Consider the following 27,925-nt stretch of genomic DNA (forward strand, 5'->3'; position numbering starts at 1 on the left):
TTAACCGGGGTTAAGAATGTAGATCTGACCGTCACGGAGAGGGCGGATCTAGCCGTTTGTATGAAGAAACCGAGACACGCTTGTGCTCGGTCCCACGGATGGCGCCAATGTCGAATCCCCAAATCCCTGAAGTCGTTCCGAAGGTTTGGCGACACTAACCTTAGATTCGGTGAGCTCCGGTTCAGGTTCGTCATCTTGTCGTCCTGGTGACGGTTCCTCTTGTGGGGCATCGGGTCTTGGGCTGCAGTCACAGGTAGATCTAGTTAGAGGGCCCGAGGGGGTTCACCCCGTGGGCACTCCGACGCTCAAGTTAGTATCTTGTATGGAGAAGATAGTTATAAGTGCAAGTAATGTATATTTTATGAGAGGGAGCAGATATTGTATATGAGAAGGAGGAGAAAGAAGTAACCTTTTTGTGGGGAAAATGTCATCTGCTCCTTCATGGAGAATGGGGTTCTCTTTATATAGTGAGACATTTGGGCCATAGCCCTAATGGGCCTGTCCAAGAGTGGACTTATCAGGACATGGCCCGCTCCAACTAACTAAACATACCGAGAAAGACACAAGTGGGCTCAAGCCCAATTACCAATCTAGGGCGATGAGCCCAGACGAGGAGCCAAGTGGGGATCCTCGTCGTCAGTAAATAACCTAAGTATAGTATAAATAATAGGGGTAACTTTGTAGAATAGTAACCAAGTTTTAAAAGTGTTCCAATTAGGTCACTCAAGTTTCAAAAGTGTTCCAATCAGGTCACTCAACATTCATTCTTCATTAAAATTAAGGGTCTTTTCATCAATTTCATAGGTAACCGTGGTGATGTGGATTTTTGTTTCTTTTTTCTCTTTTATTTGATGTTAACGTCGAGTGATGACGTGGATTGTAACTTATTTTTTTAATTTTTAATGTAATTAAATGGTTTTTATTTTTAATAAATATAATTTCATATATTAAAATAATTCGACACCATCATCTTATGCTCCATTTTTTTCTTGACACATGGAAAAAAAGACATGGCTCGATTTGAATGTTAAGTTATCTAATTGGAACAAAAACAACACCAGTGACCTAATTAGAACACTTTTGAAACTTGGTTACTATTATGTGAAATATTCCCAAAATAAAAAGCCAATCATAGTGAGTATTATAGAATGCGATGTAAAATGTTAATACAAGGGGCTATTTTCAACTCCAATTTAAACCTGAGGGATTAGTTGTGTCTGATTAAACACTTCTTTGCAATACCAGAAGCAACAACGGCAAGATCGCAATCACTACCACCACCACAGCCGCCATTGAAGGAATCCACATCCTGAAATGGTGAACAAAGCATGGAGGATCATCCCAAGACCAGTCATGGAAACCGTCCTCAACAACCACGCTCACCGCCACCGTGTACACCAACCTCTCATCCTCCACGGCCCACGTGGCGTCGGCAAAACCACACTCATCCTTGAACGTAACATTCATAACTTCAATTTCTTTTCTTTCATCTTCTTTTGTGCATCATTCAAACTAAAATACTTATTCATTGTAATAATTTAGGGCTTCTGGAGAACTGGAACAAGGGTCCTCATGTCACAGGTTATGTAGATTTTGCAGAGTCTGTTATAGATAACCACCCGAGTCATGGGCATTCGTTTCCGTGGGGCTCGTGGACTAACTGCACACCACCGGCTCTCCCGACTCTTCGAACCCAGCTCGAGAACTGTTTGGAGTCAATGGCGGAACAGGGTGTTCGACTCGGTGCGATTGGCTCTCACCAGATATGCAAAACTATGGGAAAATGGCATAATTTGGATACGTCGCTTAAGCGGATAATCGGAAGTGATAACGGAGTGCGGGTTTCGAAGAGGGTTGTGTCGAAGAGGGGTTTGACGGTGGGTTTGTGGGATAAGGCGGTGTGCACGCTAAGTGCTCGATTAAATGCCGGAGAGATCGATGGGGTTTTGGGGTTAGGTGAGAAGGGGGGAATTGTGAGCGGTGAAGAGGGATCGTATTATAGGGAGGGGTTGGTGGCTTTGAAGCTGGCTAAAGAGGTGATCAGGGTTCAACAAGGGTTTAGGGCGAATGCTGTTAAACGGTTGAATAAGAGCGGTGAGTTTTCGAGGAGTTTGGCGAACTCGGCTACTGATTGGCCGTATTTGTTGCTGGAGTTGTTGTCTGAAGCTGCTCAAGCTGATTACTTTCAGGTATGTTAAAATGATGTTTAAGTTTATAGTTCGTATAATACAGAAGAGAACCAATGCTAATCGTGTTACTATGTGACATACTGACATGCTGCTTATTGACTACCATTATTGATTTAAGTGCTATAGCCTGAAGTATGAGTACTGAAGTAGATGCACACAAGTATATGCTATGTCAGTATGTTGAACTAAAGTAGAGTATAGTTTTTGGCCTACTTTGTGCTGTATATCGAGTTACCAACGCGTTCGGGATTATAGACTTATCATTAACAAGTCAACGGTTGTTGTAGACCCGGGGTCTAGATTTTTGTTTGGATGCCACAATTATCCACGTCATCATGTACCACTTAACTCTAATTCCATTTTTAGTTTATTGTTTACAATTTCCTTATGTTTAGTTTCTTTCTTTCTTTCATGCACGTTGTTCTTATGTTTTATTTAGCTTAGTGGAGTTAGTGGTGGTTATTAGCTCTTAGAAAACTCTTGTAATTGTTAGTCTAAAAAGAAGAACGAGATGAAAAAATAGTCAGTGAGTTTATAATAAAAAAATGTGTGTTAATTATCTCACGTGTGTGGGTTAATTAATTTGTCTATGCTAGCTCAACCGTGGAGCGTTGGGTAGTGTTTTAGATGCGAGTTCTTAACCGTAGTGGTGTATCTGTATCTTCGGTTGGAATTCGTTGCCTTATTGTTCGTTTGTGTGGTGATTCTATATCACAAACGGACCTTAGATCTGGCCATTTCATTTTACGTTCGAATCTTTTTTCCGTTGCGTACTCCAATTTACATCACTTTGTGTAGCAATTGAAGTGCTATTGCAAATAACAGGTGTAAATAATATGATATACTCTTAAGTGCTATCCTGATAACTCTCCGTATCTTTGTGGCATGTGGAGCAGCCGAAGTTGGTATTAAATAATATCGATGTCTTGAAAAGTGCTGCGTTGGTGGATGATTCATCTGTCTCTGCATCGATGTATCACGACAGTCTGATCTGGAGAATAATAGCTTTAGGTGCAAACGAGACGTGTTTGCCGGTTATTCTCGTAACTTCTGACAGGTAATATTAACTTTTATGCGACATCATTTGCAATGAATTATAATTCCTTCTTAGTTATGTAGTTTCATACCTTTAAAGCTACATATTAGATGATAAGTTTCACCAATGTAAATATATATTTCTCTAAGTACTTATTTAAGTTCATATATACATTATTTATCCTTATATAAGTCTTAAACTTGCCAATATTTTGCAGCTATTATTCATACTCAGCATATATGGATTTTGGATTTCCGGACATTTTCATTTCTCGTGAAGTAACTCAACCATTACCAGCTCTGCTTTCTTGTTTTGATACGATAATATCTCATTTTCCGAACTATAAAAATATATGATTTGTTGTATCTTGCAGACATTTGGATGGACCCCACAACAAGCTAAAGTACATATGGTTCCAGATTATTTTAGCCAGTCAGAGGTGAATTCATATTTGATTATCGACGTCTCTTAACAATCTTTTGTGCTATACTGCTATATAACATAGTTGCCAATAGCGGCTATAGCGACCGCTATAGCGCGCTATGTAGCGAAGCGACCAAGTGTCGCTATTAGGGTCATAGCGACCAATAGCGTGAATAGCGACAGTTTTTTTTATGTAAATAGCAATTAGATATAGCTATAAAATAGCTGGATTTATAGGTTTTTGTTAAATATACATGTAAAATAGCATATATACCAAGGTATTTTGATATAATATGCATAGAAAAATTTTCAAAATTCATTTTCTAGTGTATCGCTATATATAAAATAGCGGTCGCTATTTGTCGCTATTCGCTATGTAGCATAGAGGTCCCTTGTCGCTATTTGTCGCTATTCGCTATTAACAACTATGCTATATAATATTTCGGTTGTTGACTTGTTTGGATTTGAAAAAGTAATACATTTTTTTGTTAATTTTTGTAGTGGGATTTAATTGTCGAGGTGCTTGGGCCCAACGCGCGACATCTTTTCGAGATATACGCTCTAAAACAGAGCAATTATTATCGCGCGTAAGTTTTAGATGCAATTTCTAAAATAATATCAATTTCATATTATGCACCATGTTAAATTCTATCTTTAAAAACTGCCTCTAATATTATAAGTTGCACGTTAAGAATTTTGTTTTGAAGTACGTGCCTTCACTGATTTGTAATGTTTCAATGAGCGTATATTCATATACACATTTTTGTTAATATGCAGGCTTATGGATGACAAAGAAAGTACATTCGAGGATATCATAGATGCGTATCTGGCATATTTGCAAGTAATAACTGATACCATTTTCGTCTTTATTTTATTTATTAGAAACTTGCAACAGTTACTTTCTAGCAACACCGTTCAGACATTTAGACCGACACTTGACAATGAATATTTGTGTTACTAAAACCAGTTGAATAACTAACTATACTGTCATAGGGCTGCAAACGAACCGAACGAAGACGAACAAGACCTTGTTTGTGTTCGTTTGTTAAGAAAAGATACGTGTTCACGAATTGTTCATGAACACATACCGAACAAGATTATATGTTTGTGTTTGTATGTTAAAGAAATGAACGTGTTTGTGTTCGTTTGTTGATTTTAGGTAACGAACGTTCATGAACGCAAATGGAAACAAACGAACAGAAACAAGCATTCATGAACAGAATATATAAGACACTAATACCTATTAATTATTTTATATCTCGGAATTTTGAAGTATTTAAATAAAATATAAAAACTAAAACCACTAACGAATTATCAAACACAAACGAACATACTTGAACACGTTACCGAACATTCATGAACATAAATGAACGAACACGGCCTCTGTTCACGTTCATGTTCGTTCATTTAACCAAACGAACGAAATTTATTGTTCGTGTTCATTCATTTATTAAACAAACGAACTTCCTGCCAGATGGTTCACAAACTGTTCACTGAACGTTACGTTACAGGTAACTGTTGTGAATCCTGCGATGGATAGAGCACTGTCACTCTTAGAAAAGTTTGCGGTTGATGCTCTAAACGGGAAAATTCCGAAAGATAAATTAAGATTTGGTGCTCCTTGGAGACACCCGCCAAAGAAAGATGATCCTTGCCTGCGTTCCGAATGGGCTAAACTTCAACTAATGGATTTCATTCAATGTCTAGTCAATGCAGAGTTTGGGGTACGTTTCTCTTTAATGTTTTTTCTGTTAAGAGTTCTTTTATATGATATTTTTCATAATTTCATATAAAGTAAAATGCCATTTTTGTCCCTGAGGTTTGGCCAGTTTTGCGACTTTCGTCCAAAGGTTTGTTTTTCCGCATATGGATCCAAAAGGTTTGATATCTTGCCATTTTCATCCGGCTCGTTAACTCCATCCAGTTTTGTCCGTTAAGTCAGGGGCATTTCCGTCTTTTTTGTTAACTTAAAGGGCAATTCGATTATTTTTCACTTTATGTGAAAGCATTCAAAATAACCTTACTATATAAAAACAAAAATTATATAGGTAAAAAGACAAAAATACCCTTGACTTAACGGAGAAAAATGGATGGAGTTAATGAGCCGGATGAAAATGGCAAGATTTCAAACCTTTTGGATCCAGATGCGGAAAAACAAACCTTTGGACGAAAGTCGCAAAACTTGCCAAACCTTAGGGACGAAAATGACATTTTACTCTGTAATATTTTCTGAAGTTCATGAGAGGAGGTCTTGATTTATGGGTGTGGTATGTTTCTTTTCTTTATATTATTCAAGATTATCTATACGTCATAATTTGTTTCACTAAACATGTGCAGGTTAATTATTTTGCTGATTGTAGTCTCGAAATCTACGATGATCCTTCCGTTAACGCAATGATCGAGGTGTGTGCTAGTCACTAGTGTTACCTTTCTTTAGCTCATGTCAAATATAATTGTTATAAAATATAATCTAATTAAACGTGGTTTTTATTTTGCGAACTTGCAGGTTGGTATTCTCTATGTTCAACGTGATCCATCCTTCTTTCGACCAATATCGCGGGCTATTCAGAGATGTCTAGTGAGATGGTAAAATGATATACGTCTCATGCATCGAGTCACTTTAATTGCAACGTATAAATGGCTTAAATTCATTTATCTTTGTATTAAATACCCTGTAGGCTTGTGCAGGAGAGGATGCAAATGAGCTTTAAAAGTTCACTTCTTTTTCAGTGGCACCGAGTGTTTAGAGGACGTAGCTATCGTCATCTCATGTTGCAAGTAGGCAATAAATAGAGGTAAAGGTGCCTACATAGTTTACAATCAAAGTTTATATAGGATTCTGATTTTTCATTTGTCTGCTGAAGAGGTGGCAAAGGGGTCAGGTGGGTCGGGTAACATGTAAAATGTGTTAGGGTAAAAAACGGTGAGTAAAATGCCATTTTCGTCCCTGAGGTTTGGCCAGTTTTGCGATGTTCGTCCAAAGGTCTGTTTTTCCGCATCTAGATCCAAAAGGTTTGAAATCTTGTCATTTTCATCCGGCTCGTTAACTCCATCCATTTTACTACTTTAAGTCAGGGGTATTTTCGTCTTTTTTGTTAACTTAAAGGGCAATTCGGTCGTTTTCAGGGGTATTTGGTTCTTTTACATAAAACGAAAAAGACCGAATTGCTGTTTTAAGTAAATAAAATAGACGGAAATACCCCTTACTTAACGGGGAAAAATGGATGGAGTTAACGAGCCGGATGAAAAATGGCAAGATTTCAAACCTTTTGGATCCAGATGCGGAAAAACAAACCTTTAGACGATAGTCGCAAAACTGACCAAAATTCAGGAACGAAAATGGCATTTTACTCAAAAATGGTTATTTTTGTCTACGAGTAGAATCAAGTGAGATTGACCGAATACACCTTTTGTCCAACATCTGATTACCAGAATTATATTATTTCAATAAGAATAATATCAGTAGCATGATTTTGGATTCGGTAAAATACACCACGGGCAACCCATTTTGTTTTTAGCTGTTTTTATATTCTACCTGTTTGGTACGTTGTACATGGGTCGAACTTGCCATCTCTGCTTCGACAAACTAGAAAACTTACTAGATTAACCTTGCAAACATAGCATGTTTGTGTGGAGCCTGGAGCTAGTCTAGTGTTTTGTGATACATCATGACAATTAACCGTTGAATGTGTCTACAATAATTTACCGTTGTTCAATTTATGGGTCCCATCAAGAGATTAGACCCACAACCACGTCTTCTCAAGAGATTAGACCCACAACCACGTCTTCGTTCCCCATTTTCTTCCCACATCATAAATATAGGAGCCACAAACTAAATAGAAATATTAAATATCTGCTCACAACCTCATTGATGGGACCGAAACATTTGGTTTCTCCATGTAGTGTAAACAATTATTGCTCCACTTGTTTTAAGCTTGATTTGTCCTTCATTTGGTATTTTGCTCTCTATATTTCGGTATTATCAGTTTCTCACGAGCATTACTCTGGCAGAAGCTTCAACAGTGACCTCACGAGAACAATTCCATTGATGTAAGTAACAATCTTCCCGTTCCAAGTTATGCTAGCTATGGCGATTCTGACCCGTTCATAGTCATTCAACTTTACGCTTTATCTCTAACCGATCAAATGAGTAAATAAAAGAGTACTAAATTAAAACTGGATGAAGGTGCAAGTACAATCTTAATGCAAAAAACCACTTTAATAATGTTAATCAAAATATTTAAATTAGAGTTAATTACTGTTTTCATCCCTGTGGTTTGTCAAAAATCACTATTTCAGTCCATTAGTTTAAAAATTGCGATTTCAGTCCATGTGGTTTCACTTTCGTAACCATTTCAGTCCATTATTCTGTGAAGTACAGGGACTGAAATGGTTACGAAAGTGAAACCACAAGGACTGAAATCGCAATTTTTAAACTAATGGACTGAAATAGTGATTTTTGACAAACCACAGGGATGAAAACAGTAATTAACTCTTTAAATTACAGTATTATTGAAATGGCAGTTTTTTTTCTTTCAAAATGTTATTATTATAAAAACTTTTGGACAAAATGTATATTATTTGTTTGACCCGTTTATTTACTTAATGTTTTCTTAACACCATTCCTACTATTTGCAGCCTTTTGTACATCCAAATCTGCCCGTTGACGGGGACATAGATTGTAACATATAAAACTGCAAGTCATTCTGAATGGCAGCTGCACTTATAATAGATTCAGGGCTTTAGCACGGTGACGAGACACAGTGATACCGGATTTTTGTTAAAAGACCATACAAGCAGTTAACAAAAGTTTATTGGGCTTATGCCAGTGTACCTACAGTTTTGATCAAAACAAATAAAGCTCATATTAGTACTCAAATTGGAGTACACATTGAATATGTTCCTTTTAAATGTGTGATTTGTTTATTATTAATATATGAATGAATCAATCTAAGGGGCTCTTTGTTTACCTCTTAATGAGACTCTTAATGGTTCCAGACCTCTTATTGGTTCAACACTTAATGGTTCAGACTGTTTGTTTCGCGAGCAGATGTCTGAATGATTCAGACATTTGCCTCTGAATAGTTAAGTATTATACTAAGTCTGAATGGTTAAGACATGTAATCTGAATTGGTCAGATATTTGCCTCTCAACGGTTAAGCATTATACTGGCTCTTAATGGTTCAACCCTTTTACTAGTTCAACACTTAATGGTTCAGACCTCTTACTGGTTCAGCACTTAACCATTCAGAAGTTGCCAAACAGTCCCTTAAAACAAAAGTTCAATGGTTAGACCTTTAATTACATGTGCCACCTTTTTTTATAGTAATTTAAATTATGAAACACCAGATAAGATTTAGGGTTTTTATTTTCTCCACAAAAACATGAAACTGGAGCTTGGTTTCCAGATTTGGAATTTGGATTTAATTTTTCTCTGTGGTTTCCATACTTTTCTTAAATTGTAAATCATGATCTGTTTGTTTCTATTTGATTTTCGTTGCTACTTATCTGATGGTGGTGAGGATGGCGGAACCGCGTGGTGGTGAAGGTCGTCGGACGATGGTGTGTGGTGAACTAAGAACATGATAAGGTCAATACATGGTGATGAACTACTAATAATAAAACATCATGTACAAATAAAACTATTACAAAGAAAAAAAGGTTGATAAAAAGACTAAAATAAGTAGTCGTTTTCTTGGCGTATTTAAACCTCCATGGACATGTTACAGAAAAAACATAGCTATAGTGTTCACATACTTTAAGAAAAAGCTCCTATTCAATAAAATGTCTTGTTTGTTTGAAGAAGCTTGAAACTTTTAGGTTAGGGGCATGTTTGGCTAAGCTTTCTGAAACAACTTATTGGCTTTTTGAAAAGTCATAAGCTCTAAAATAATGTTTGGCAATGAGAGTATATGTGAGGGGAAAAAACAAATAAGTCAATAAGTCACTGATACGTGGTTGAAAACCAGTGTTCGTTATTGCGTAACTTAGTGTTTTTACATAAGTTTCAATCTTGAATGGCCTACTTTTAATAAGATTTGTGTTATGCAGGTTTTATAAAGTTTAAGGAGCTTTTCGGGAGCTTTACGGGTCACCGGGTCGAAAACCGAAGCACCGGAACGCGTCACGGATCAACCGGGAGAGTCAGGAGCGAAAAACAGAGAATTCACAAATGAGAGCCCGTCGCCGACGGGGTCCAGACCGTCGGCGACGCCTTCCAGAAAAGCCCGTCGGCACATATTTTCCGTATCCAGGTACACAAGCCGTCGGACGGAGGCAGCAAAACCAAAGCCCGTCGCCGACGGGTTGAGGGCCGTCGGCGACGGCTTGTCAAAACCGGAAACGCGAATTGTTATGATTTGGGGATTAATCTCGAATTCCATTGGCTCTCTAGCATTCAATTCGTAAGTTACAAGTTCTTGGAAGTTTGAATCTCAATCTTGGAGCCGAATTCACCTACCAATCCATCTCCTTCATCACTACATCATCCTAATCAAGATTATCACCATCAATCACACAATCAATCCATAACCCTAGTTTTTCATCCATTCACCACTTCACCATCATCATTCCATAAACCCTAATTCTCCATCATTCCTCCATCCTACAAGCTTCAAGATGACTCCATCCGCATTCCAAGCATCCGGTGATCAAGTTGCATCAACCATGAGCGGCTAATCATCTCGGTTTCACCCCGGCGTAGGTAGTTGTTAATTCAAGTGTTTTGAATTGTTCTTGTTTCATCTTAGTGACAATTTGTGTTTGGTTTTTGAAACTTTTGACAATAGTATTACATTTGTTACGAATTCATGAATTGTCGAACGATGTTAAAAGTTATGACTTTGTGAAACGATGATATGTAATTGTACGTTGTCGTTGTTAGGATTTGCTTGTGTTGATTACAAAGTGTCTTTTTGTCCGTTCTTCAGGACGTTGATAGTTAGTAGCACCTAAGTCACGGTACACTAAATCCGTTAATCGAATGCATTTGAGTTGAAACTAAAACTTGTAGAAACCCTAGGTTAACAATTACCGAAGCCGGGCGTGATTCCTTTTTATTATTATTGTTCTAGTAACCGTTTTTATTGCAATCGTTAAGTAGTATTTGTCAATCATTCTCATCAATCCATTTAGTTAAAAATTATATCTCTCAATTAAACGAAAATACAAAAATACTTTAGCAAGCTTCATAAATTGTGACAATTGTTTTAATTCATTCGAATCCACACATAAACCACATACTCTTCGTGGTTCGACCCCTTACTACCACTAACACATTGTTAAGGGTAATTTGGGCTTATAAATATTATCTTTGACCGGAGCGCGACACTCCGATCAAATTTTGGCGCCGTTGCCGGGGAAAGAATGATTAAAAAGATGCAAGGGTATTGGGCAGCTCAATGCAAGGGTATTGGGCATAATTTTATCCTCAATGCAAGGGTATTGGGCAGCTCAAGAAGCCCATAGGGAAAGAATGAATAAGTTTATGGAAGAGCAAGAACTGTTCCAAGCAATGCAAAGATCACACATGGAACAGTTGGCAAAGATGCAAGAGGATGAGGCAGCCCGAAGACGGGCATGGGAAGAAGCAGAGGCAGCGCGTCAACAGGAAGAAAGAGAATTGAACCGACGCCGTTGGAGTGCCATGTACGTCTCTCAACAAATGGCGATTAATAACGCCAAAGTGCTCCACGATCAGGAGCGGCACCAAAGAGATTACCAAGCTGGCCTCCCATATGCCGAGCACTCGGGGTGGACAAATTACCCCGATCTTCCCCACCCGCAAGGCCCATCCGACCCGACTCCACATTGGCCTGAAGCGGTAGGGTTTCATCCCGATCCCGTACCAACCGCCGCCTCAAGGGGAGCAAAGTCCCCTCGATAACTATAGGGAGATGTTCGAGGCCCTCACTGGTTATCCATACCAACCCAACCCGCCAATGGATCCAAACGAGAGATATCAATGGTAGAGGTATGGTATATTTTATGTTGTTGTTGTTGTATATTTTGTTCCGTTATTTCTTGTCGTTTTTATTTAATTTATGTCTAGTTAAATGAACTTTGTGGGTGTGTTCCCTATATAACCCTCACGAGACCTCTCGTCCTCCCAAGCTATTGGGGGGTTTAAAAGGGCTTGTTGCATAAGCTAAATGCAACCGTGATTCCTACGAAAGTGAGTTAGGTTTGTTGTTGTTGTAAATTTTTTTTTTCACAAAAAATCAAAGTAAAATAATGCATGACTTGGTAATATGTTCATAAAAAGGGTAGAACTACGTACTAATAAATTTTGATGGTTGTGAGAAGCATGCTTCTACACAAGGATTAGAATTTGTAGGTACAACATGTTTGCGGGACAACCATTTTTATGAAGAGACGAAGGACATGAGCATCAAGCGATAAAAATCAGGTGCATGTGTTTCTTTTTGCTTTGATTGTTAGTTAGGAATAAGTGGATTGTAATGTGTATTTTAATTTCCGGGGTGAAAAGTTGGGAAGGTTAGTCGTGTCACATCCCTTGTGCATTTTTAAAACTCTAGTTCTTACACATTGAGGACAATATGTACTTCAAGTGTGGGGATGGGGGAGTAGTAAAAATTTTCGATTTTTACCCATGCATTTAAACACTACACATTGAGGACAATGTTTGCCTCAAGTGTGGGGATGGGGGAAAATTTCAAAATTTTTTCAAAAATGTCTTGTTTCAAAAGCAATCTTAAAAGCACAAGTAACCAAGTCGATGAGGGATGGCACAACCCATTTGGTCTTTTGTCATGGTCAAGTTCAAATTAATAGCATGACGGATATTTAGCGGGTGGTTATTTGGGAATAATCCGCCTAAGAAACTAGTATATCATGCATATCACATATCATACCTTTATACGTGAGGTTTGAGCCACTTTTATATCATAGAGCTACATTTACATGTTTCTTTGTTGAGTGGACCATTAGTCGCGTATTGTAGAACTTGCAACTTTTGATACGTTCGAGACCATAGACCGAATACAAGCACGAGAATGATTAAGGCATTAGGTAAACCTTTTCCTTTTACACCATTTTTATATCCTTACCCAAAAATTATCCCCTAGTAGCCAACTTTGAGCCTAAACCTTTCGTTTGACAACCCACTTAGCCCATAACCATAAGCCTTTTCTTTTTAAACCCATGTGATGAAAATTCGATTTTAGGAATTTAAGTTTGTATAGTTGTGATTCATATGAAAAAAAAAATGAAAACTCATTGAGAAAAACACAAAAAGATGTACTAGTAATGGTTGAATAAAAAGCGAAAGTCGTTGCCTCATAGTTGATGTTTATATTTAGTTTTGGGTAGTTTAGTGGTTTGTAATAAAAATCGAATTTTTCATCACCTTAGCCATTTTAAAAATATCCTATTCCATACCCTTAGCCTAGCCCCGTTACAACCCTTCAAAGACCTTTTGACTTGTGCTTAGTATTTGTGATCAATGGTGGAGAATGATTGAGTTGCAAGCCTATGCGGGTACACGTTCTAACCGGTTTTGAGCGATTAATTGATTGTAGTGCTAATACATTATACATATTAGCCAAATTTTAAGCCGAGTGGAGAGAACATTGTGAGGGATATGCATGACTTGTTAGTTTTACGGCCGGGATAGTCTTGGATAACCATTATTATATGTGATTATTCACTTTACCATTAAATATGTGTAGATTGTAAAGAATGTGAACTTTTGTATGACAATAGACCTTAACCCTTGTCTCGGGGAATGGGATGTATATTCGTTGTTCGACCCATGTGAAAGTGAAAAACAGATTTGCTTGAGGACAAGCAAAAGACAAGTGTGGGGATGTGATACGTGGTTGAAAACCGGTGTTCGTTATTGCGTAACTTAGTGTTTTTACATAAGTTTCAATCTTGAATGGCCTACTTTTAATAAGATTTGTGTTATGCAGGTTTTATAAAGTTTAAGGAGCTTTTCGGGAGCTTTACGGGTCACCGGGTCGAAAACCGAAGCACCGGAACGCGTCACGGATCAACCAGGAGAGTCAGGAGCGAAAAACAGAGAATTCACAAATGAGAGCCCGTCGCCGACGGGGTCCAGACCGTCGACGACGCCTTCCAGAAAAGCCCGTCGGCACATATTTTCTGTATCCAGGTACACAAGCCGTCGGACGGAGGCAGCAAAACCAAAGCCCGTCGCCGACAGGTTGAGGGCCGTCGGCGACGACTTGTCAAAACCGGAAACGCGAATTGTTATGATTTGGGGATTAATCTCGAATTCCATTGGCTCTCTAGCATTCAATTCGTAAGTTACAAGTTCTTGGAAGTTTGAATCTTAATCTTGGAGCCGAATTCACCTACCAATCCATCTCCTTCATCACTACATCATCCTAATCAAGATCATCACCATCAATCACACAATCAATCCATAACCCTAGTTTTTCATCCATTCACCACTTCACCATCATCATTCCATAAACCCTAATTCTCCATCATTCCTCCATCCTACAAGCTTCAAGATGACTCCATCCGCATTCCAAGCATCCGGTGATCAAGTTGCATCAACCATGAGCGGCTAATCATCTCGGTTTCACCCCGGCGTAGGTAGTTGTTAATTCAAGTGTTTCGAATTGTTCTTGTTTCATCTTAGTGACAATTTGTGTTTGGTTTTTGAAACTTTTGACAATAGTATTACATTTGTTACGAATTCATGAATTGTCGAACGATGTTAAAAGTTATGACTTTGTGAAACGGTGATATGTAATTGTACGTTGTCGTTGTTAGGATTTACTTTTGTTGATTACAAAGTGTCTTTTTGTCCGTTCTTCGGGACGTTGATAGTTAGTAGCACCTAAGTCACGGTACACTAAATCCGTTAATCGAATGCATTTGAGTTGAAACTAAAACTTGTAGAAACCCTAGGTTAACAATTACCGAAGCCGGGCGTGATTCCTTTTTATTATTATTGTTCTAGTAACCGTTTTTATTGCAATCGTTAAGTAGTATTTGTCAATCATTCTCATCAATCCATTTAGTTAAAAATTATATCTCTCAATTAAACGAAAACACAAAAATACTTTAGCAAGCTTCATAAATTATGACAATTGTTTTAATTCATTCGAATCCACACACAAACCACATACTCTTCGTGGTTCGACCCCTTACTACCACTAACACATTGTTAAGGGTAATTTGGGCTTATAAATATTATCTTTGACCGGAGCGCGACACTCCGATCAGTCACTCTATACTGACTTTTTCCAAAAAGCCAATAAGTTAATAAGTTATTTCAAAAAGCTTAGCCAAACATGCCCTAGAAGCTTGAAGCTTTTGGTTGAACGCTTCTGCTAGTAACGTTTAGAAAGAGCTACAAGCTTTTAGGGAAAAAATGACTTTTTTAACCTCTAAAGATAATGAACTTTTTTAATGAACAAACTTTTTAAATTTTTAGTTATGTCCATTTTGGTCATTTTATACATTTTATTAAAAGCTTCAGCTACTCTGCCAAACACTAAATATATCTAAAAAGCTACTAGCTACCAGTTAACAACTTCCAGCCATCAGCTCTACCAGCCAACTACTTTTGCCAAACATACCCCAAATCTTAATGTCATCATAAGTAAATGCATGTTATACCCTATCATATCACATTTTTACTAGCATAGTCGCATAGCGTTTGAAGTTGCCTCTTCAGTGGTTAACCAATGAATATTCATTATTTATGTGATTGTGACTCGCTTATTATCAGTTTTGATTGCGTATCAATATTGGTAGTGAAAAAAACCTGTGTAATTAAGGTTGTACAGTGCCTTTAGTAGAAATCACTTATAGTGTAACGTATGGCTAAAATAGAACTCGTTTATTTTTACGTTTTAAGATACAAATTTCCTGCAACTATGAAATATGGTTCAACTATATTGTCGACTTTGTTTGTCAAATACTATAATCGAAACAGAAAAATGTAATTTAATAGAGAAACATCGAATAGATATATCAATCGGATGTATAACGCTGGTTATAAAATGCATGAGCTGTAATGTATATAATTCAGAACATGTTTAAATTCTACTTTTAGCTTTATTATTTTATCGACTAAAATGTCAAAATCGTCTCTAAAGTTTGAGCGCTTTTGCTTGTTCCAACTAACATAAGATTTTTTTTTTTTTTTTTTTTTTTTTTTTTTTGTAACTGGACCTGACGTTTCATTTTTGTTGGGTCCAGTTATGAAAATTCTTATTTTAGATGGACTAAGCAAACATGCTCAAACATCAGGATACGACGCCTTTGGCAAAACCAACACATGCGTTGAACACTAAGTTATGAATGTTTAGAAGATATATAAAAAGGCGATAATATTTGGGTGTTCCATGATAAGCGAGTGAATGGGTGGTATATGATTGATGGTCTCGTATATATGTATTTACGTAGAGTCGATGCTGAGAATTCAGGTTCTCTATTCGAGCCTGAAAAAACGTGTCACTTAGGCCTTAACGAAATAAATAATGTAGGTATTTTTTTTTCTGCCGCTCATTATTGTTGTTGTTGTTGTTGTTATTATTATTTTGACTAAAATGGGTATTGGGCTAATACCTGATAGGCTTAAGTTATAAATTTTGAGATTAATAACTTTAAATGAGCCTAAGATATAAGTTTATGTTTTATATAAGTTTTCTATTTAAAAATATATATACAATGGCGAAATCAGACTTTTATGATTGAGGGGTCACAATGAATTTTTTTATGCATGAGTAAATTTATTTTTTCGATGGATGTACTATGATCACTATACAACTTTAGATTACTAACGATAAGCTATGACATTTTACCAGTCAATACTGTTTTAAGGTTTATAAAAGTCTTTTTTTGTATGAAACAGGTATGTGCATTAAATTAAATAAAATATTAATTTTAAACCATAGTAAGGTAATTTGATAAAATAAAAATAATAACGAAATAATAATAAATTTACGTATTATTACCTAATATATAATTTTCAACATGTTTAGTCAAAACTTTTCATCTTTACTTTTAACCCAAAACTATTTGATTTCTTTTTTACTTTTAACCCCAGAACTTTTCATCTTTTTCAGTTTAACCTCACAACTTTGGTTCTTCATACTTTTCATTTTTGCAAAATTTAACGTTCCGTTTCAAATTTTGCGAGTTAACACGGTGCAACGTGCGTGCGTGGTTAAACGTTTTTACGTCGTCTAATAGGCTTAAGTTATAAATTTTAAGATTAATAGCTTTAAATGAGCCTAAGATAGAAGTTTATGTTTTATATAAGTTTTCTATTTAAAAATATATATACAATGGCGAAATCAGACTTTTATGATTGAGGGGTCACAATGAATTTTTTTATGCATGAGTAAATTTATTTTTTCGATGGATGTACTATGATCACTATACAACTTTAGATTACTAACGGTAAGCTAGACATTTTACCAGTCAATACTGTTTTAAGGTTTATAAAAGTCTTTTTTTTGTATGAAACAGGTATGTGCATTAAATTAAATAAAATATTAATTTTAAACCATAGTAAGGTAATTTGATAAAATAAAAATAATAACGAAATAATAATAAATTTACGTATTATTACCCAATACTATAATTTTCAACATGTTTAGGCAAAACTTTTCATCTTTACTTTTAACCCAAAACTATTTGATTTCTTTTTTACTTTTAACCCCAGAACTTTTCATCTTTTGCAGTTTAACCTCACAACTTTGGTTCTTCATACTTTTCATTTTTGCAAAATTTAACGTTCCGTTTCAAATTTTGCGAGTTAACACGGTGCAACATGCGTGCGTGGTTAAACGTTTTTACGTCGTCTAATAGGCTTAAGTTATAAATTTTGAGATTAATAACTTTAAATGAGCCTAAGATATAAGTTTATGTTTTATATATGTTTTCTATTTAAAAATATATATACAATGGCGAAATCAGACTTTTATGATTGAGGGGTCACAATGAATTTTTTTATGCATGAGTAAATTTATTTTTTCGATGGATGTACTATGATCACTATACAACTTTAGATTACTAACGGTAAGCTAGACATTTTACCAGTCAATATTGTTTTAAGGTTTATAAAAGTCTTTTTTTGTATGAAACAGGTATGTGCATTAAATTAAATAAAATATTAATTTTAAACCATAGTAAAGTAATTTGATAAAATAAAAATAATAACGAAATAATAATAAATTTGCGTATTATTACCCAATACTATAATTTTCAACATGTTTAGGCAAAACTTTTCATCTTTACTTTTAACCCAAAACTATTTGATTTCTTTTTTACTTTTAACCCCGGAACTTTTCATCTTTTGCAGTTTAACCTCACAACTTTGGTTCTTCATACTTTTCATTTTTGCAAAATTTAACGTTCCGTTTCAAATTTTGCGAGTTAACACGGTGCAACGTGCGTGCGTGGTTAAACGTTTTTACGTCGTCTATTTTTCACGTTTGACAGGTTCATTGTAACGTGCGGACCCTAGATCGACTTAGTTATTTTTTTTATAGGTTTTACATTTTTGTTTAATTTCTTCGCATTATCACGTCGCAACTTCAATGTTGGTGGTCACTGATAGCAGTGTGGCATTGGTGTTTATCCCTGCCGCAACTCGAGGGTGCTTAATACTAGTTAATACTATGTTAGAGAAAGTAATCAATAAATAAATAAAAATTGAAAGTTATTTGAGATTTGTTATATACTCTTTAAGTTTACATGATCTCACAATCAAGCTGAAGTTTTGGACTTTAGAATGTTTCAGGTATTATTTCAAGCCCAAACCATGTTCTTATAATTACTTTTGAATTGGGCCACAATTAGGGGTAGTGTTAGAGAGGATGTGTGTATAGTTGGTTTTAAAAGTATTAGTAGCCCGGGGCCCTCTAACCGGTTAAACCGGAAACCATTGATTTAAAAGTTTCAAAAAATTAATGGACGTGGTACAAATGAGTCACCCGGATTTATACGAGTCATATGAAGTAAAACGTGTTAAGAACAATCGATGGTTACCTCCTCACATTGTTGGCTGATTGCCAACTGGTTAAGACCAACCCACACAGTTGAATTGGTGAATTGTTGGAGTTGGTGTTGCGACAACTGGCCCGCTTTTTAGTACATCGTGACACAGTCTTAAGGGAAATTTGTTAAACGAAAATAAAATTTATAGGGATCTAAGAAAAACACAAAGTCAGCAAAGAAAATCCGGAGTCAAAACATTCAAGTTGGTTACGTGGGATGGGGTATTCAAGGACAAAATGGGTACGGAGTTATCTATAAACTTGTCATAGGTTTAAGTACAAGTATGATATATATTAAGTGACCTCGACTATATTACCCGAAACCCATATCATACATCACTGGCGGATCTAGCCAAAAAATACTGTGGCATCCCAATTTTTTTTTTTTTTTTTTTTTTTGGGGGGGGGGGGGGGGGATTAGGGGCATCCTTTGTATAAAACCAAGATTTTTTACACTATAAAAACAGTACGGAGACAGGGTTGAGGGGTTGCCCGTGCTACCCCTTCTAATACACTAGCTCCGCCCCTAACATACAAGTTTACTCATATATAAAGAGAATGCATATATAAATACTGTAACACTAAAAGATTGTACTAAATAATATTTTTAAGTTGATGAACACTTAAAATTATTAAAAGTTCAAAAATATAGAATTATATTTGAATATTTGATACTTTAAACATTAAAACCATATAAATAAGTAACAAGTTTAGGCTTAGGTTGGTTGTAACTTGGGCTTGGGGTGGTTTTCAAAAAAAAAATTGTTGTTCTAATCCATACATCTTTCCCTTCTTTCATTACTTTACTTTTCAACACACAGCATCATCAGAATATAGAGAGAGAAAGTTAAGCTCAGAGAGAGAGAGAGAGAGAGGGAGAGGTTGGCGACGATGGTGGTGAATCTTCTCCACTATTCATCACCGCCACTATCATCGGCCCACACTGTCACCACGACCATCACCCAATCCCCAGCGCACCTCCCCCACCAACCCCAATAACACCACTTAAAACCCCCAAATTGTCACACATCTTCGATTCAAGAAGCAAAAACTCATCTCCTATGGGCTCCAAGCAACCTGGCTTCGGTGACGGTGCAAGCCGCAGGTTCGTCTTCAGTTTATATTATTTTTACATTTGGTTGATGATATAAGTTAGAAATTCGTTTGTTTAATTGTTATAGGAAGATTTTAATCGGTGGTTTAGCAAAGATACTACCATAGGTTAGTGTTTAGTTGTATGTGTTTGTGTAATTATGACAGTGCCATTATTTATATCATCATTTGAAGTGTTTATGTATATAATTGTGTATAGGTACATTGTTAACTATTTTACAAAGTATGGAGACCTGACAGATTTGGTTATCATGAAAGATCAGTAAACTGGTCGTCTGAGGTGCTTCGGGTTTATTACGTATGCGGATCCTTCGGTTGTTCACATTGCTTTGAGGAGTATCAAAATAATGGAATTATATTATCAAAATAATGTTCATCAGGTATTTTTATTTAAATTCTTTACTGGTCTGTAGTTTTTACCTTAGTTCCTTTTATATAAATTCTTTTCTGATCTGTAATTTTTACCTTTAGTTCCTGAAGTGTGGGAGTACCTTTTTTTTTTTGCTGAAATTAGGGTCTTCATTTGAGGTGTTTATGATTCATGTAACTGGTTAAGATCTCTGGGATTATTATACAATACCTCTATTTTTGCATATATTCTAAGATATCTAAAACTAAGAATTTCTGGGAAGCAATGTGTATTTAGGTGATGCAACACAACGATTAAGAATACAACACTTTACATACTACATTTCTTCACTAGCAAGCATCCATAAGTGTTCATGTTATTAGTTAGGCCAGGGGGTGTGGTATAAAGCCCCCCGCCACATAAGCGTCGTTAACGCCCTATAGCTCCCCATAGTCACCCCCTGGGCGCCAAAGGGGGAGCGCTATGGGGAGGGCTCCATTGCACTAACGCCGGTTAAAGGGGAAAGAAGGTGGGGCCCACTCTTTTCAACTAATCAAATCTCTTCTTTTTTTTTTTTTTGTATTTTGTTCAATAGATTGAGAAGCTGTTGAGAGTAAAGAGGAATGCCCTTTTCCCTTTAGCATAGATAATTTATCTTTCTTATTCTTATATATAGCTTACTCGAAGGTTAGCCCCCTCTGCTAGCCTTGATGGAAGCGAAAGAAATCAGGCAAGTGAAAGTGAAGTTGACTATAGCTTTTTGGCAAGCGATCTAAACAAAGAAGCATAGCTCAGTAATGACTATCAATTTACTAAGAGAAGAAAGATCGGATTGTAGGCTAGATTCAAGGTATGTCAGTTTCTTGATTCTACTCAACTTTCCAAATTGGCTTAGTAGCGTGGCGTGGCGTTGAGGTGGCCTTAAAACTTGAAATGATGTTTAATTATTCTTTTAGATTTTCACTTATATTGTGTTTTCTTGATTCTAAGTTTTTGATTCGTGTATAATACAAGTATCAGTGAGTGATGGGTTTTATTTTATATGAGATAATTACAATTGTAACTTATTACATGATTACTTTAGTTTTTTACTTTAAGCTAATCTTTATGTACCATTAAGGTGTGGAATAGACAAAAATAATATGTGATTCTTGATTTAATGTATGCAGGTAGTTTATGCTAGAGCCTTACTTCCTTGGGTTAAACATATGGAAAAAAGTATTGTTAACACTTTGCGAGCCGTAGGTGAGTCATACGTAGTCATCAGTATACTTTACTATAAAAAGGCAATGTGAGTTTACATATATTTATTTCACTTTTATGTTTTTATTATAATGACGACTACAAATGGAAAATTGATGGTTGAACTTAATTAATCTAGGCAACGCCTCGCTGAGAACCTCACAGAAGTAACGGTGAAAGCTGCAAATATTCGCGAGTTACAAGCTGAATTGAAGGTGATCATCGACGCACTTTAGGTTTATTTGTATATGTCATATCTAAATTTCTAAGCCCCCGACCGCATCGCGGCGGGGTCTTCCATCTAGTTAATACTCAAAAGGATGTTTTAAACACCCCAAAACTGTATACATATTTTTTAATAAATAATGCAAATTTATATAAACTAGAAATGAGACCCGCCGCAATGCGGCGGGGATTCTATAGTTATAACTAAGTCGACCTAGGACCCGCACGTTATGTTAAACCTGTCAAACGGGAAAAAAAAATAGACGATGTAAAAATGTTCACCCATACACGCACGTTGCGTCGTGTTAACTCGCAAACTTTAGAATGAAATGTAAAAACGTTAAACCAAAGACGCACGTTGCGATGTGTTAAGTCACAAAATTTAGAACCAAGCATAAAGCGGGAAATTTACGGAAAATGAAAACTATAAATGATCAAAGTTGAAAGTAAAAAAGTTGTGAGGATAGATTGCAAAAGATAAAAAGTTTTGGGTTAAAAGTAAAAGAAAAAACAAATAGTTTTGCGTTAAAAGTAATTTATGAAATACTTTTGGGTGAAGAGTAAAAAAAAAATCAATTATTTTTTGGAAAACCCCTAAAGCCAAGGTTACGATAACCATATGCATAACCATTTTTTCTTTGGAAAACCCCCAAAGCACACCCCGCATTGCGGCGGGGCATAAAACGGTGTCAAATAGTACTAATGTCACACAACCGTGATCGACCACCAACACTGACTCGACCTAGGATCTGCGTGTTGCGACGAATCTGTCAAACATGAAAAAATAGAGGTAAAAACGTTGAACCACACATGCACGTTGCGTCGTGTTAACTTGCAAAATTTGAAAGAAAACATAAAAAAGTTGAACCACACTCGTACGTTGCGTCGTATTAACTCGAAAAATTTAGAACTATACGTAACGAAACGTAAAAACGTTAAACCAAAGACGAAAAGTATAATTGACAAAAGTTGTAAAGTTAAATTGCAAATAATGAAAAGTTTTGAGTTAAAGTTAAAAAACAAATTTTGTAGGGTTAAAATTGCAAAAGGTTAAAACCATTGGGTTAAAACTAAAAAATCAATTTTTTTTTTGAAGAATCCCAAAGCACAAGTTGCTGGGTTAAAATTGCAAAAGGTAAAAACCTTTGGGTTAAAACTAAAAAATCAAGTTTTTTTTTTTTTTTTTTAAAGAATTCTCAAAGTACAAGTTACAAGTATTTATGCATGGAAAATTTGCTTATTAATATATAGAATAATATATGGAATAATAATAATAGTCATAAGTGTTAATGTGAAAACAATGGTAACTCACAGGCCTAAAATATGATTGAAATCACGACAGATAATACTGTTTATGTATATTACCATAATTGTTATGTTGAAATCAGAAATTCTTTTGTACTAAAATATTAGGGCTCTAAACGAGTCGAGCCGAGTCGAGTCAGAGTGGGGTCGAGCTCAAGCTCGAAATTAATTCAGGCGGCTAAACTTGGCTTGAGCTTTACGTCGGAGTTAAACGAGCCTAAGAACGAGCTAATGAGCCGAGCCATGGGCCGAGCCGAGCTTAGCTCGAGCTGAGCTTGGTTACAAAATGAGCCAGCTTGGTTCACGCCATCTCAAATTGAGTTTTTTTAGCTAGTTTTTCTCAAGCTTCTTTCGAGCGAGCTACGAGAACATGTTTTACGTGATTGTTATAATTCGAGTCAATATCCATAATATCACCTTTCACCAAACTACCATGAACCATCACATCGCCAAGATTTACGAATTGATATAAAACTATTTTATTTAAAAAAAAAAGGTAAATTAGAGAACAAAATATTAAAGATTAAAGAGTTTCTTACATAATGCAACCATACCCACAGTTTTTATGTTTTATATTTTATGGTACTCCACCTAAAAAGTAAAAATAGATCTAGTAGAGGCAGATGATCAGAGCATGTGCCTATCAACTATAAACTATGATGTCGGTGTTATGAATTTCTGGTCATCGGTTTCACACAGATACAGTCAACAACCGGTTTTAATTAGTGAAAAAAACCAAAGGATTCTATGTTAGTGGTATTTAGGTGTTTAAAGTGGTATCCGTTTTTATGAGGTTGAGATTTTGAATCTTATAGTAAAATATTGGTGTAAAATTAGAACTAGTGTTAGGGGATGTGTGTTAGCTGGTTTTAAATAAATTAGTAGCTTGGAGCCTTGGATAGATTGCTCTAATCGGCGATGGCGGACTCAGAAAATTTTTCTTGGGGTGTGGAAAAATTTAAAAATTTTAGATTCCTAGCTATATAAAAAATCGGTTCATAGCGGGCCGGATCGAGTTGGGTCAAGTAAAACAAGTAAACATAAACAAACAAAGTTTCGCGGATCGGATCAGATCGGGTCGGGTCGGGTTGGGTCAATTTCAATTTTGAAACAATCAAACCCTATTTCCTAACTTCCTATCACATTAACAAAGTTTCAAGTAAAATAGTAAACAACATACAAAACCATCACAAGTAAGTAAAGTAACAACAAAAAACCATCAAAGTTCAAACCCTACCTACTTCTATTTACCCTAATCATTAAATAAAACAACAAAGAAACTTATCTAAGACATAGCTTGGTCTTTAATTAAAAGAATCTAACGAAAAAAATTGGTCCAACCCTTTTTCTCTTAAGAAATTGCGCCATAACTTCTCTACTCATAGTTCTTATCACATATAAATTGTTCCATAAGTTAATAAAACAACACTAAACACTTAGAAAAAATAACTAATCATATTCAACCAATACCATAGTCCATAATTTTCAATTTTAATTTTCAAACATTCAAGCCCTAGTTTTAATGTTGATTAGTAATCATATAAACAAACAAAGCTTAAAATAAAACAACAAATAATTAACTACAAGTCTAGAACAACTAAAAAAAACATAAAAAGACCAACCGTTATACATCTATATTTTCTTCTAATCACGACATAAAACAACAAAAAACAACCAATAAAAAAAGATAGATCTTTGGGTTGGGTAGTTAGGTTAATAAAATTAGATTGTAGATTGAGTTAAGTAAATTGAATAAGTAGTCAAAGAATAATTATACAAATTTGTGTTATATACTTATATATTCATAATAATTAGTATTTAATATTTTTTATAAATTCATAAATTTTTTTTGAGAAGGGCGGTTGAAAATTTTCAAGGGGTGCGGTTGAAAAAATCCAAAGGGTGCGGTTGGGATTTTCGACGAAAATTAACACTTGATTTTTTTTTTTCAAGGGGTGCGGCCACCCACCCACCATTACAGGTAGGTCCGCCCCTGCTAACCGGTTAAACCGGAAACCATTGATTTAAAAGCTAATTAATGGACGTGGCACAAATGAGTCACCCAACTTTGTACTAGTCATATGAAGTAAAACGTGTTAAGAACAATCGATGGTTACCTTCTCACATTGTTGGCTGATTGTCAACTGGTTAAGACTAGCCCACACGGTTGAATTCGTAAATTGTTGGAGTTGGTGGTGCGACCACTGGCCCGTTTTTTAGAACATCGTGACATAGTCTTAAGAGCTTGGTTAAACGAAAATAAAATTTGTAGTTGTTGAAACAATGGTTAACACAAGGATAACCAAGAGGGTCGTTTCACTTATGGGGTTCAACCTCTTCTCTTGCTCGTATCAAAGGCCTGAGATCTGCAAAACAGTAAACACCGTTAGTCTCGTTAAGAGGGAGAAGGGGGTTTTCCCTCTTAACCAGGCTCCGGCGTGAGAATAAGTACTGCTCTGAGATGAATAAAACAGTGTGTGTATAGAGTGAGTAAAGAGAGCCAAGATCCCGAACCTGAATGATGAAGGGTCCTATTTATAGCCGGAGGGTGAAGAAGGAGGAAGCAGCTATGCCAGCTGTGGGTGCGCGCCAGCTGTCCGACCAAGGGGAATATCCTCTTGGTCTGCTCTGTCGCGAAGGGTGTAGTGGTACACGTGGCGTCCTTGTATTCGCTTGTGCTGGATACCTCGTACTGGTCGCGTCAGCCCTGCTCCCTGGATTGTCGCAGGCCTATGTGGCCTTCTCTCAATGGTGACACGTGTTGTCCTTTATGTTGGGCAAAGCATCTTTGATGCCAGCTATGAACCGCCTAGATGTCTTCTGGAAGCTTCTAGAAGGTTCTGGTGACATGGGTGCCTTGTGTGCACAAAAGTGGTGTGGTCCTTGCCATGTAGGCAAGGAATTGGGACCATACCTCTTCAAGTCCCCCCAGTCCAGTGTGCCTTCTAGTTGAGTTGATCGTCTAGGAGGGATTCTGGACTTATGAGAGTTGTGATTTCTATGCATCGCGTTGAAGTTGGTGAATATAAAGTGAGCCAAGTGGACGCGTGCCGTATGGTTACTGGCTTTCTGAAAAAGTGAGTCAGATGGACGCATGCCGCATGGGTTTTGGCCCTTTGGAAATAATGAGCCAAATGGACGCATGCCGCATGGGTTCTGACTTTCTTTGAAAAAGTGAGCCAAATGGACGCATGCCGCATGGGTTTTGGCCTTTTGAAAAAATGAGCCAAATGGACGCATGCCGCATGGGTTTTGACTCTTTTGAAAAATTAAGCCAAATGGACGCATGCCGCATGGGTTTTGGCTCTTTGAAAAAGTGAGCCAAATGGACGCATGCCGCATGGGTTTTGACTCTTTAAAAAAATGAGCCAAATGGACGCATGCCGCATGGGTTTTGACTCTTTTGAAAAATTGAGCCAAATGGACGCATGCCGCATGGGTTTTGACTCTTTTGAAAAAGTGAGCCAAATGGACGCATGCCGCATGGGTTTTGGCTTTCTTGTGCTTCCTTCTGTTGGAAGTTTGGTGGTTATGGGGAAGTGTTTGGTGTGACCTTCTGACGTCCCTGTCTTTTCGGAGGCAAACAGTTGCTTTTGCAGTGACTTTCTGTCACATCAGCAGACCCTGTCGCCCATGCTTCCCGAAAAACGAGCCGACGTCTTCTCTCTCCTGTGACGTGTCAGTCATCTATTGGGCGCTTTTTCTGTTCCCTGACGTTCCACTACCCATCGCATTAAATGCGATGGGTATAAATATGGGGCGGTTATCTCTTTCTTCCTTCACTTTCGAATTCTAAGTGGGATTTCTCTCTATCTTCTTCTTGCTTGTTCTATCTTCCATATTCTCAAATCATCTTCTTCTTGACCCTTATCATGGCTGATAAGAATCCAACTCAGAAGAAAAGGAAGCATAGAGGTAGGGCTCCTCCTGGTCCAGACCAGGCTGTGATTAACTGGAAGGAGGAGGAATTTCAGATGCTTGTGAGGGGACATAACTTCCGTCCTGAGTGGGGTGCTCGTTACCCTCCCTCTGGATCCACTGCACTGGATGCCCCTCCAGGTTTCATCACGTTATATGCTGCTTTTTTCCGGGAAGGCAATTTTAGGTTGCCGATTACCAAGTTCACTGTTGCTGTTTTGAGTGGTTATGGGCTCCATATTTCTCAGATAAATGCGATTGGGCTCCCTCGGATTACCCATTTCGAGTTTGTCTGCAGGTCTTACCGTGTTGAGCCCACGTTTGAGATGTTCAACGCTATCTACAGCGTTTCGTATACCAGTGGGTTTTACTCTTTTCAGGCTAGGATGGGAGTTGCTCAGGTGTGTTCTGTTCCGATAAAGGGCATTCATGATTGGAAGCAGAAGTTTTTTTATATCCGCCGAGGTGTGATTCCGGCGGATATGTCATATCGGCAAGTGAGTCAAGGGATCCCTAGGGTGGATGTTCTTCCCAACTATGGTGATCAAGATTGGTTTAAGAAGATAACTGCGAAGCCGACGGCTATTTCTCAACTGGATGAGATGGCTTTGGTTGGTGCAGGGATGAGTTTGCTGTGGGTTCCCAAACATCCGCTGGGTCAGCCTGCGTATAGCCACAAGGGCAAATGTATTGTTCTTTCGTGTCTTACCACTTGATTATTTCCCTTTATGTTAACTATGCATCCTTATTTTTCGTTTCTACTTTGCAGTTGGTTATAGTTTGTTGAATGCCTTGGACCCTAAGTCAGCGGGTGCCATGGTTGAAGCTATCCAGGCTGATGGGAATCCGACGTGGTTGGAGCAAATACGGGACCGTTTTCTGCATCCCACCGACGCTAGTTTGAGCAGATACGCGAATGAAGTTCTTGGTGAGGATGATTGGGATGACTTTGTCGACTCTGGTCGAGAGGAAGTCATTATCCTTTCTAGTGGAAGTTCTGACCGGGATGTTGAAGATCTAATGTCTCATTCCGCGCGTGCAGGTACCGCGCCTGGTGGTGTTGCGGAGCCGGTACATGGATTTGGTGAGGATGATGATGATGCAGAGGCGTCTGTTG

At 37.1% G+C, this 27,925-nt stretch overlaps 1 protein-coding gene and 2 long non-coding RNA genes across 9 annotated transcripts; 2 read left to right on the forward strand and 1 right to left on the reverse strand.

Moving 5' to 3' along the window:
* The first annotated feature begins 1,155 nt into the window (after nt 1-1,155).
* LOC110929647 lies at nt 1,156-8,559 on the forward strand. 6 transcript variants are annotated; one of them, XM_022172813.2, is made up of 13 exons: nt 1,156-1,456; nt 1,543-2,189; nt 3,086-3,246; nt 3,443-3,503; nt 3,599-3,664; nt 4,150-4,235; nt 4,426-4,489; nt 5,160-5,372; nt 5,986-6,051; nt 6,155-6,234; nt 6,327-6,443; nt 7,660-7,698; nt 8,287-8,559. In XM_022172813.2, exons 1-11 carry the CDS (start codon nt 1,315-1,317, stop codon nt 6,439-6,441), a joined length of 1,701 nt encoding a protein of 566 aa, XP_022028505.1. In that variant the 5' UTR covers nt 1,156-1,314; the 3' UTR covers nt 6,442-6,443; nt 7,660-7,698; nt 8,287-8,559. The 6 variants fall into 6 exon arrangements, 4 of the variants coding, with proteins under 4 accessions (XP_022028505.1, XP_022028506.1, XP_022028507.1 ...); XR_004889676.1 differs by having other exon boundaries at nt 1,195-1,456; nt 6,327-6,449; nt 7,635-7,698; XM_022172814.2 differs by having other exon boundaries at nt 1,195-1,456; nt 6,327-6,449.
* Nucleotides 8,439-9,037, reverse strand: LOC118490638. The gene is made up of 2 exons (XR_004889677.1): nt 8,944-9,037; nt 8,439-8,551 (listed from the first exon to the last, which is right to left on the reverse strand). It is a non-coding gene; the product is annotated as an uncharacterized LOC118490638 (long non-coding RNA).
* A 10,439-nt stretch (nt 9,038-19,476) lies between these two features.
* LOC110927981 lies at nt 19,477-21,688 on the forward strand. Of its 2 annotated transcripts, XR_004889678.1 has the most exons (6): nt 19,477-19,761; nt 19,838-19,877; nt 19,969-20,149; nt 20,795-20,968; nt 21,288-21,363; nt 21,500-21,688. It is a non-coding gene; the product is annotated as an uncharacterized LOC110927981 (long non-coding RNA). The 2 variants fall into 2 exon arrangements; XR_002586049.2 differs by lacking the exon at nt 19,838-19,877.
* The last annotated feature ends 6,237 nt before the right edge of the window (nt 21,689-27,925 follow it).

Source organism: Helianthus annuus, chromosome 3, assembly GCF_002127325.2.
Source record: "Helianthus annuus cultivar XRQ/B chromosome 3, HanXRQr2.0-SUNRISE, whole genome shotgun sequence".
Taxonomy (NCBI): Eukaryota; Viridiplantae; Streptophyta; class Magnoliopsida; order Asterales; family Asteraceae; genus Helianthus; species Helianthus annuus.